Source organism: Triplophysa rosa, linkage group LG11 (genome assembly GCF_024868665.1).
Source record: "Triplophysa rosa linkage group LG11, Trosa_1v2, whole genome shotgun sequence".
Lineage (NCBI taxonomy): Eukaryota > Metazoa > Chordata > Actinopteri > Cypriniformes > Nemacheilidae > Triplophysa > Triplophysa rosa.
In genome coordinates, this window is record NC_079900.1 from 14,251,880 (window position 1) to 14,263,727 (window position 11,848).

General features: G+C 37.2%; 1 protein-coding gene across 1 annotated transcript; it reads right to left on the minus strand.

The window, feature by feature from the left end:
- Positions 1-5,906: 5,906 nt before the first annotated feature.
- gng13b (guanine nucleotide binding protein (G protein), gamma 13b) lies at positions 5,907-11,345 on the minus strand. Its single transcript, XM_057346008.1, has 3 exons — positions 11,008-11,345; positions 9,111-9,256; positions 5,907-7,057 (listed from the first exon to the last, which is right to left on the minus strand). The coding sequence occupies exons 2-3, from the start codon at positions 9,206-9,208 to the stop codon at positions 6,952-6,954; spliced, it is 204 nt and encodes a 67-aa protein (XP_057201991.1). The 5' UTR covers positions 9,209-9,256; positions 11,008-11,345; the 3' UTR covers positions 5,907-6,951.
- Positions 11,346-11,848: the final 503 nt, after the last annotated feature.

Consider the following 11,848-nt stretch of genomic DNA (forward strand, 5'->3'; position numbering starts at 1 on the left):
TGTGTGTTAGTACGTGTGCATATTGTGTGTGTGGAGTGTTTTGTATGGGGGTATGTCTGTCTTCTGTGTTTTCACCTTTTTCTTGTTTTTACAGGTATAACTTTAATTATTTTGCTTATAGTCAATATGTCTCATGTGCAGCTGCTTTGTAACAATGAAAATTGTACAAAGCGCTGTATAAATAAAGTTGAGTTGAGTTGTTTTATGCAGAAATAAGGTCATACAGGTTTGGATTATAAAGGTGAGTAAATGATGACACGTGTACGATGTTTTTAGATGAACTGGTCCTTTAAACTGTACTGTAACACTCAAAAGGTCTCTAATGATTCACAAGAAGCGTGTAGTGTTGATGGGCCTGCTTTGATGGTGCAGAGGGAGCTGCATCTTACTGCACATCATTCAATATCAATGGCAGAGATCCAGCTTCATAAGAGTGCTCCAGCTTGAGCTACCTCATGGGATGGAGCGAAAAGTTGATTGCAGCGGATGTTGAAATGGAGGAGAGAAACAACAGATTATACGCATCTCTCATCCAGGGACCTCCCTGACCCCCCATCTAAGAGGCAAACGGAAAGAGAAAGGACAGTCTATTTTTGTGATGTCTGTCTATGAATTGTTCATGCTTTTGAATTGGCTGACTGGGCTTTTCTGAGCTTGAGCTGGTTAATTAGACCTAAGGGGACGAAACAAGAGAGAAGATTACTGACAAAGAGACAGAAGTGACATCATCGATGTGATGTGTGCACACAGTGAATGGAAATGTCACAAGGTTGGGAAGAGAAAATAATTTCTTTCTTTGACAGAGGTGTTTTTAAGGTTTTCTAAAATATGCTTCCTAAAACAGTGCTCTAAATATTTAATTGTAGCCATCATTGCTTGTGTCTGCACTGTGTGTACAATATTTTATGTCATTAATAATCCATAACTATATATACGCTCTACTTTAAAAAAAACAGCTAAAAATTAATTTAGATGATGTCAATAAAATTTAATTTGACCAGAAACATTGTTGGAGTGGCAATTTTTCTCACTCAAATTGGAGAGTGCTTTGAAAAAAGCTGCTGGACTAAAAGCATCAAACCTTTCTTTTGGCATCTTTCAGAATCTTGCCTTCTCACAGTCCCAGTGGAATTCCCTGAGTGTCACTTCCTCTTCTTATGTCACACAGGCGGGAAGAATGAGTCAGTATTTTTCCACAGTGAATATTAGGAAAACCAAAGATGCAACCTAATATTTAAACGAAGGGGAAAGTGATAGTTCACCCAAAAATAAAATTGTATCATCATTTATTTACACACATGTCATTCCAAACCTACATGACTTTCTTCTGCAGAACACAAAAGAAGATATTTTGAAAAATGTCTCAGTGGTTTTGCGTCCATACATTTGAAGTCAATGAGGGTCAATGTTGTTTGGTTACCAATGTTCTTTAAATATCTTCTTTTGTGTTCTGCAGAGGAAAGAAAGTCGTACAGGTTTGGAATGATGACAGAATTTTCACTTTAAGGTGAACTGTCTCTTTAAATGTTAAATATTTGGCACATCCCATTTCAATATCCATTGCATTTACTGTCATAGTAAGACACATTGGGCCACATTTGGCCATCATGTAAAATGGGCCATTTAAGGTTTGAGTGTCTTATCTCTTTAAAAGTTAACAGCCAATGACTACAAAAAATTTCAAACTGATGCCATACTTGACATTTAGCAAATTATTTGATTGGTCTGAGATTGCTAAAGGGGGAGGGGCAATGTCTCAATTCAGACAGTGCCAGAAAAACGTAAGGTGAGTGGCCTGACATATCCAATCTTACTTCTCAATAATAAGGTTGATAAATCAATAAAAACAAATGCACATTTAAAAATAATGATTCATAACTCATGTCTTGATTGCCTCTGTGAGATAAATCCAGATTTATATATAAAAAAGCATTTTTAGTTACTGGCCAAATTTACTTGAATGTGAGATAAAACGAGCCATTAATTTCAGTTAAAATAGGCCACATTCTGAGTTGAGTTTAAGCAGAAATTCTGGTGGTTACTCGTATTAAAAATTATTTATATTATATATATTGTATTATTGCATTACTCATTGAAAAAAGAAAGGGTGAAAGAGACATTTTGATATAGAAGTGATAGGTATTGAAGTAAAGTATCCTAATGTTTATTATAGACAGCATGAAAAACAGAAATGGTCAGAAAGGAACATAAAGAAAGGATGTCTGCCAGGGATGCTGCAAAAATACATTCGATGTTAATCTGTTGCCATAACACTACTTGTTATTGTTATTATTATATTTGTTTTCATGAAATTTGTTTTATTGATGAAATTAACTGAAAGGTTTGAGTGTCTTATCTCTTCACTTTGAAATTCTTTGCAGTTATTGGCTGTTAACTTTTAAACTATTGCCATAACACTGCTTGTTATTGTTACGTTTTTTTCATGAAATTTAAGTTTTATTGATGTTTTAATGTAATTAAAATTGATGTTCTTATGTAATTTAAATACAATGTCACAATGTTACATTATAAAATTAAATATAATCTTTTTTTTTTAGAAATGTCTCTTTCCCTTTGCAGTTTGACTGGCCCATTTTTGCTGATCAGCCGGCCCATTTTACCTGAACACTGTTATCTCAAAAAATGTGGGGCAGCTAATGTTTCAAAACCTGTAGGGCCTGAACAATGACATTTTATTACGTCAATTCAACACAAAATTATTAAACACAGTTAAATGTCATACATGGGCTATTTGTTAGTGTCCCAAGCGATTAAGCAAAAAGTGGCCCAATTTGTCTGATATCACCATATCTTTTCCATAGTCCCCATTTTCTGTGGACTTTGCATTGTTTAAAATGTTGATTTTGGAAAAACATTAATCTGGTCCCCTGAAAATGCATCCTTCAGAATCAGTGGCTTCAGCAAATAATACTTATTATTTCCTAAAGAATGAACTCCTGCATCAGCTGCTGATGATGTAAAATATTGTGTTCAGCCCACACCCATTCCCCACAAGACACTGCTGCTTCCCCAGCACATGGTCTGCTAACAAAGCACCAGAGATTAAAGAGCTGTCAGCTCGGGGCTTTAATCTCCTAAAGAGGGACCACTGGGGCACGAAGGCACGTCACAGCAACAACTTCCTGTCAAAGCCTGTTGTGTGAAAGAGGAATGGTGGTGACAGCATTTATTCACAACATTGTATCTAAGAAGTTAATGCAAATAGCGTTGATGCTTGATACATATAAAAATGAGTTTCTTAGACTTCGCCATGTCTGGTGTGTGGGTTTGATTCGGTCGCCTGAGAGATTGTGGGAGTGGCTGTAACACCGTGGAGAAGCTGTGGCATAAGGTCCCTCTTGAGCTGTTCAGGCAGATCGTTGTGCAAACACAACAGGCCCACTGGGGTTAACTCAGCCATGTAATGACACCACAGCGGAATAATACCCAGCCTCAGTTTGTTTTTGTTTGTCTTGTAAAATGGCTGATTCTTAATTGTAAGGACATATACCCCTACGTTCAGTTATAAAGAGTGTACAGAACCATATGTAGCGCCCACATTGAACAGATTTGCACGTGTCAAAAGTGGGCCAAATATCACGATCCCAACACACGTCTATACGCATTCAATTCACACTCAGCCCATTCCAATTAGCCCGGGGCACAGAACAGAAGAGTATGGAGGGGAGAAGGAAAACTGTCTCCGGAATCTTTGCTCTGTCCTCATTTGAGGAAATGAAGCATGGCCTTAACTTGACCCATCTCCCCTGGCACACAGGGAAATGGAATGAAGCGTGCAGGTGTTCGACTGTACAGGAATACATGTGTAGGTTGACTATATAACCGTCCACTGACAGAACTGGATCAGCCGTCTTTGTCAAGGGACATGGCTCAGAAATGGCCACATGCTGCATGCATATACCACTGAACCCATCCTATGCTGCTCCTAGCAGGTCTTACAGAGTGAGTGAAGATGAGCTGCATAGGTGGATTACATTGAATTACTTCAGAGAAAATGATGTTAGGAAACTGGTTCAAGTCGTTCTAGAAGGTGTGGGATCTATTGAATATGGTGGACTGTATGTGACATGTTACTTGATATTCTTTAAACATGGACAAGGTTAAAAAAGGTTACATTAACACTGGCATGTGGTTTTATAAAAAGGTGAATACTAATTATGTAATGACAATCCCTGAAGAAACTTGAAATGTATTAGTTTTTCAATAACAAAATATCTAAAAATCCTTAAAACATGATGAGTACACTTAAGAAGGAAAACTAAGTGAGACATTACATGTAGGAAAATACAAATTAGTGAATAAAAAGGTGAATACACATGTAATTGACATCATAGTTAAATATGTGGTTTTAGGGTTTTCAAGGGTTTTTAAATATCTAAATTGAAACCGGGACCAAAAAAATCGTTGAAAATCGTTTTATGCACTGTATGGATAATACATTAAAAAAATCCATTTTGTGATTCCTCAAACTTGTAGGCTACATGACTCTTTCTTCTGTGGAACACCAAAAAATGATGTTTTGAGAAATGTCGCAGTGGTTTTGTGTCCATACTAAAAAGAAAACGAGAAAAAAAGAAAGGCTTCAAATAATATAAAGGTAAATAAACGGTGAAAGACTTCATTTTTGGGCGAACTATCCTCAAAGTCAGCACAGCCAGTGCAATGAATTCAACCAATGCGTTGTTGAAGGCTGCCTGGATCACATGTTTAAACTCTGGGATAATTCCCTTCGCACAACACATTTTTTTTTAGAATTACCAACGGAGAACAGTCAGTGTGTTTAGAGCACCATGTGGTTTTACAAGTCAGAATCCATCATGTATTTGCTCTCTTAATACATCCATTCACAGCCCATATGCCATTTTTAGTACAAATCACTCAGATCTAGACATCTGAAGCATGTATTGTCTTATTTAGATGCTAAACTGTACATATTTGCAGATTTATGGCCATTGTCAAGAGTATCGCTTCTACCCCAGATGTGTACATTTAAGCAGACTGTTGGGCCATGTGATCCCATATGTATTTAGAAATGGATATTTGTGATGGGGGCTGAGAGAGTGGATTACTTTGGACAGATTAGAGCGTCATCTGCTGCGAGTTCAACCAGCGTAGAGAGCAATCATGTGAATGTGTGGCTAAATTTGGCTATGGCAATGGGCATCGGGATTACCAATCTTAATCTCAGAGTGTGAGCCATTATCCTCTGCATTAGTCTCATAGCCTAGAGAAGCACTCATGGCATCTTTGTTTGGTAGACACGTGATGGTTATACAGTTTTAGATTATACTGTACACACACAGATCCATTAAGTGCATGTCAAAATGTGTGATAATTCATGCAATGCACAGATGTGTCTGAACGGAATGAAGTGTGCAAAAAGCAGCGCTACATTGTTTTCCTTGGTGGGAAAGATTGTTGAGTTTTCTTTGGACAGAATAGATTCTCCTGTGTTTCATTATTTAGCAGAGTGACTCTGTAATGGTTTCTGCAGTGATTTGAGAATAAAGAGGGTTCTGCTGTACCAAAGGTTTTAATTTGTATGATGGAGTCTAAAAGAGAGTCCCGATCTGTTCAAATAAAGTGCCAGCCATCTCTCTCAAAATGAAAAGTAAAATAACAGAATCATTTTGAGCAATTTTCAGCATGTTAATGTTAGTTAATGCCAATACAATTGTTCATGTGTATTGTGCATGAACTAATGTTAACAGTTAGAACGTGAAATTAACACACTAAATACTGTAGATACCGGATGTATCTACAGTATTTCATTCATGTTCGCCAATGCATAATTGTTAACAAAATACAACCTTGCAACCGAAAATTGTAACGTAAAAAGCCCCCAACTCATTCAACACAACTGAATGAAACACACAAATGGTGTCTAAAAATCCTCTACTTTATTCAATAAGATGTTTTTTTTGTAAAACATTCAATAAAAAAATCACTTATTGCTTTATTAAACTAGTACTTGATATTATGCATATTTTCTCAATGCATTCATGTAACACACCTCTAGATAATTAGACAGGTTTCTATTGTTTAAATATATAAAAACACAAACAAAACCAAAAGTCATAAATTAACCCCACATCCTTGCCTCTCCACATAAATGCAGATTAAGCTATTAATCTAAGAAAAAGCCTTGGCCAGTGCACATCTCTCTGTTTGCATATCCATTCAATGGTTGCGGGTACTGATGGTTTACTAATTCCTTAAGACACATACATTCTTTTTAAGGAAATTGTGTTCAAGGCAGTATTCAATGGTGAACTGGCGAGATGCGTTTTTTCTGTTTGGTTTCAAGAAATGAAGGGTGTAGTTAAACAACAGCAGGTCCATTCTAGCTTCTAAAGCAGCCAGCGCTGACAGCACCGGTATTAAATCAAATGAAAAAACAATAAATTAATGTTCATAAATAAGTTAATAAATTAAAAGATCTGTACATGTTCAAAAATGGTCTGTAAGTGAGAGTGCTGAGTGTGGTATAAATAGTGCATAGGCCTGCAGGGCAAAGGAACTGGCTGCAGAACAGAGGGAAACTTACAAACTTGCTGCCTTTTCTGGCACCACAAAACATCAGCTGTAAACGCTTTTTTGGGCATGCTGTGTTCTTTTCTCTCCTGTCATGCAGTCTGTCATCTAACAGAAGATCTGAAGCGCGCAAGCGGCACCACAAAGTCGAATAAGCAAAATAAATTCCACTAACTGCTTATAAAGATATATCGATGGTATAATTAGAATAGGAGCATGGCAACGTGTCCAATCCTTTCAGTGACTATATAGAGGTCATGGCGTGTGTATGTGGTCTTATTTTTACTGTACATTCATGGTGAGGGAATGAAACAGAGAGAGCAAGCGCTATGTGATCCAGTCAGGCTGGTGAAGGCTCAGACGTGGGCTGGGCCGACTGCTGCTGTTGCTTCTCTTTTATAGGAGCACACACTTGCCCTTCTCCACCCATGGGTTGTTCTTCATCAGCTCAGGGTTCAGGAAAGGATCTTCAGGCACACATTCCTCGATCCACTTCACCAGGCTGATGAGAGGAAGAAGTTTCCTTAGCATTCTGAGACGTAATGCAAACTATAAAATGCAACTGCAATGTCATCAATAATGCTTGATTGGTTTGGTTACAGATTTACACAAGTGTGAAAAATAAACTATAATAATTAAATATATATATATATATATATATATATATAGACATAGACAGTTGGTTCGTCAAATAAATGCGGAACAGGTATGTATTGAGCTGATTTTTAAAAGTTGTGAAGGATGCTGCAGTTCATTCCACTTCAGGGGAAACGAGTGAGTAAAGGTTTTTGCAAGCGATTTGGTGCCTCGCTGAGATGGAACAACCAGCCGTCACTCATTTTTAGACCAAAGTTGACGGGAGGGGTGATCGAGGTAAAGGGGCAAATTTACCGTTATCATTCTGAAGGCCAGTGTCAGCGATTTAAACTTGATATGGGCGGCAACTGGCAGCCAGTGAAGTGTAATCAGAAGGGGTGTTACATGTGTTTTTTTAGGCTGATTGAAAACTAGACGTGCTGCTGCATTCTGGATCATTTGCAAGGGCTTGACTGCATTGGTTGGAAGGCTGGCCAGTAGAGAATTGCAGTAGTCCAGTCTTGATATGACCAGAGCTTGGACTAGCAGCTAGCATATATATATATATATATATATAACATACAAGAGTTTATTTCCAAAATGAAATAACTCAGTTTTAAGAAAAATTCAAAAATCAGGTTTTTTTATTGTGCATTCCAATTAATATCAGTCAAACTGCACTTGGTTTGTTTTGATTTAAGCCATAATAACTCAAAAATACAGCTAACTAACACAATAAAACACAATAAAAACCTGATAACATAATAAAAATACATGATTTTTGAAAAATAGAGTCATCTCATTTTCGAAGCCAACTCTTCATATATAATATAACAATATAAAAAGGCAAACTATAAAGGCAAAATGATTATATCATGCTGCTTCTTGTTTATCTGTGCAGTGAAAGAATGCACAGGGAAATAAATATCCCATTATTAAAGCAGAGAGGTTTCTGACACAGCACTTGAATGCTGAGTGATTTAAGGAAATTGACAGGCAAGATCCCACCACACATATGAAACAAATAATAAATGAGGGTGTTAAGCACTCTTCGCTAAATCGCCATCCATCACAGATGAATAATACTAATGCTGTGCCCAAAATTAGAGTGATATTCTTAGATTTCTGTGGGAAAAACTGAACCAGACTCATAGCAACACAAAATGCAATCTGATGTCATCATTAGGGCTGGGCCATTTACTGAATATTCACGATACATTTACTATGATTTCACTGGCAATATAAAATTAAGCAACAATGTAAATTTGAATACTGAATAGATGTTGTATTTTCTGAAACATTTCTAACCTAGACTTCTAGCCTATTTGCACAATAATGCAGGAAGAACCGCAACATAGGCATAAACTGGGCTATCATTACTGCTTGGTAAAATGTAATTTATCACAGAGAAATTACCATGGTGAATATTTCAGGAAGAGAGGACTGGGACAGAGGGAAATGAGATGTCACACTGACAGAGTAACGGCCATGCTTGCTCTCAAATTGAGAAGTAAAGCACCAGAGATATGAAAGCATTAGCTTTGCCCCAGAGAACCAGAGCAGGAGGACCTGGCCTCTGGACAGCCTAATTTGTGACATGAAGTGAACCTTTAAATTGAGAAAAAAGGCTAATTTAGATGTAACTGTACAGTACAGCTTCAGGATCATACAATCAAAAGAAAGGGACTTTAGGGATAGAATCGGCTGGTCATTGTCGCAAGCTGTCAGAACAGTTTATTTTGCGATACTGTATATGACAGCAATTTTATGAAGTGATTTTTTCCTGAAAAACATTCATCTTGAGTGTAACTTGCATTGATATAGACAAAGATTACAAAATTATACAAATGACATGAAAGTGCCACTGTATGTTGTCATAAACTTCGGTTAAATATATCAACAACAACAAAATTATTCAATATACTGTATGTCAAATGTACACAGAACAAGGAGCACAGTGTGAGAAAGATCATACTCACTCTGTCACTGTCTTTGAGGATTTCTCTCTTTTGAAGGCAAGCTGATACTTGAGACTTTCTACCTCCTTCTTCATCTGGGGCAAGTCCATCTCATCCATGACTGTGGTTTGATATGTAAGTGATCAAACTAAACCTAAACAACAAGACTGGAAGAAGACGGAATAGATTTTTATATGTTCTGTCTCAAAACAGACCTTTTGATTTTTAGTAACTCCTCTGAGCTGATACTAAAATCGTTTTGCTTTGGTGGATCATTAATGCGGTGCATTGCTTATTTTAACACCCCTCAGACCACACTGATATGTTACATATCAAATATACGATATAGCATATAATATATAGAATAAACCTCTGTGTGCCACATTTAGCAGTTTAGGGCAAAAATGTCACCAAAAGCAACAAAATGTTCATTTTCAAAATTACGTTTCAGTTTTGTTTAAGCAGTATTTTGGCAGAGTTATGATATCTTATATGTTATGATATCTTATAAATGTTTTACCACATTTTATATTAATTTGATTCTGTAGCTAACAATCATAATTGTTCAGATCTATTTAAATGAATAAATTCAAGTATTTGACTATAATTGAAATGAATGGTGAATAAAACAATGAATATTGTGTTGTTATATATGTAGTTAAAAACAAATTTGACACTACGTTAATGTATTTGTGGTTAAAATAAACAAAGAATGTATGATTTAGATGTTCGGCCAATGTCTCCAATCTCGTGTCTTTAGTGTTTTAATGTTAAGAGGAGACCAGCATTAGGGCATGTGTGAGCCAGACAACAGATACAGTTAGATACAGTTGAGCATGCAGGTGTTCTGCTGCCTGACTACATCCATCCTATAATGGCTTTTAAGCGCTTCCGAGCAACAGCAGCCAAATGCTGGAGCCTCTTACTCTAAAAGCTCTGATTTTGGACATTGGACATTTTGCTATGCTCCAAAACTTCTTAAACCATCTATCAGTGCATCATTCATATGGACTGTGACCGCCACTGTGACATTCATCCAAATGGAATGGAAGCAGAAACCAGTTGTTGCCAGAGGGATTTCAGCAGTGCTGCACTGAGGCTCTAAACAAATACGGCCCTTTGAATCAATAGTGTCCCAAACGATGCGGCCGCTTGCCGCAAGGCATAAACCTCTTTTTTCACTTCACCCATTAGTCATGAACCGAATATTATTAATGCATGCAACATCTGTGATGAAATGGACGAATTCAGAATGTTTGTTTGTTATGTGGTGTGTAGCCTACACATCAGTACACATTCACATTTTAGACTGAGGACCATCAAACTTCCCAAGCCATGCAGGTCGTTCATTGATGTAGGTCAAAGTCATACAGCATTTAGTTTATTTTAATAAATGATTTAAAAATGTAACCATTACAAAAGTAGCCTGTGTTTATTCTGATGCTTCACATGTATATGAACGCCCACATCCCAAATGATGTGAACTGGTGGTAAATATATGTGATGAGATTTTATACAACCATTGTGAAACAGCACCTTCATTAGATATGAACGAGCATGTCTTACTCGGTTACCTGTATTGTGTGTAGATTTCACAGAGCACCCCTAAAAGATAAAACTAAAAGCAATATTGAAAGCTGATGCTAGTTGCTTGTATGTTCTTCTTTCTTCTGTAAGTGTGAACAAGCTTGCGGTAGAGAATATAAAGAAGGTAAAGCAGGATGCAGAAAATCGAAGTTTTATATAACACCGGCGAAATCGTTTCCGTTTGAATCGGTGATGATGGGAGAGAAAATATGAATGCTGCAAGCCATCATGTGAATATCCATCAAGGCATCATAAGTTATGTCAACTGTCATCAAGAGTCCATCCGGTAATCGGCTTGATCGATATTAATTCACAGTGTTTTAGCTCTTACCTCGGTGATGTATCTATGGGCAGCCCAAACCCGTCTTGGGCACAAGATGTTCGTTTTTTTGGAATTGTCCTTAAAAACAATGGAAAAATCACAGATACGCCTTTACCCCGCTGTCGAAAATGCGAAGGACGATCGTGTATCCGCTGTAGACGGCAAAGGGCGCAGACTGTGAGACTAATATGTTCATATGCTGTGAAGCTCCGGCAGCAGAGAAAAATGAAATGATGCTGAAGTTGAGCGGATGGCAGTGCTAAAGTGCAAGGACGCTATTCAGTCGCTGCTGGGCCAATGTAGGAGAGAATAGAGGAGGTGGTGGGGGGATCTGTAAAGGGGAGGGGAGAATCGGAGGGCGGCTATATGCTGTCTAAAGTCTAACTGCTTTTTCCTACTGTTCGAGACAAAAGGACGCCCAGTGAACCTGTACATCAACCGTGGTTTGTATCCTAGATTTTTCGGTGCATAGATTTTTCATAACATGCTGCTTTCATTTTATTTTTTTGCCTGGTATTTATGCCCTAATATGGCAAAACTGAGCTCAGTAAAGGTCTCAGCAAAGGGCTGGTGCGCAGTGACATTACAGAAAGTTAATACTGTAAGGAAAAAATTGCTTGATTATGCAATACTAGAGACTTTTTTGTCATTGTATAGTTCTACATACAACATATAACAAATAGAAAATAAAAAAGAGTAAGAGTAAAGCGAGTAATGGACTGTAAAGTGAGTAAACAGCAAAGTTGCACATCGAAAATATTAACTGAATGGCTTATGGTTGTTAACAATGTGGCAAAAAATTTAACATAAGAGCTGCTTGTCTCATTAAATAAATAATGACCAGAAAATG

What these genes read in the sequence shown, in the direction of transcription:
- gng13b (XM_057346008.1), bottom strand. Translation starts at nt 9,208, where the DNA reads ATGGATGAGATGGACTTGCCCCAGATGAAGAAGGAGGTAGAAAGTCTC. An exon ending in TCCTCAAAGACAGTGACAGA is followed by an intron (nt 7,058 to 9,110) that starts GTGAGTATGATC and finishes TCCTCTCATCAG; the next exon opens with CCTGGTGAAGTGGATCGAGG.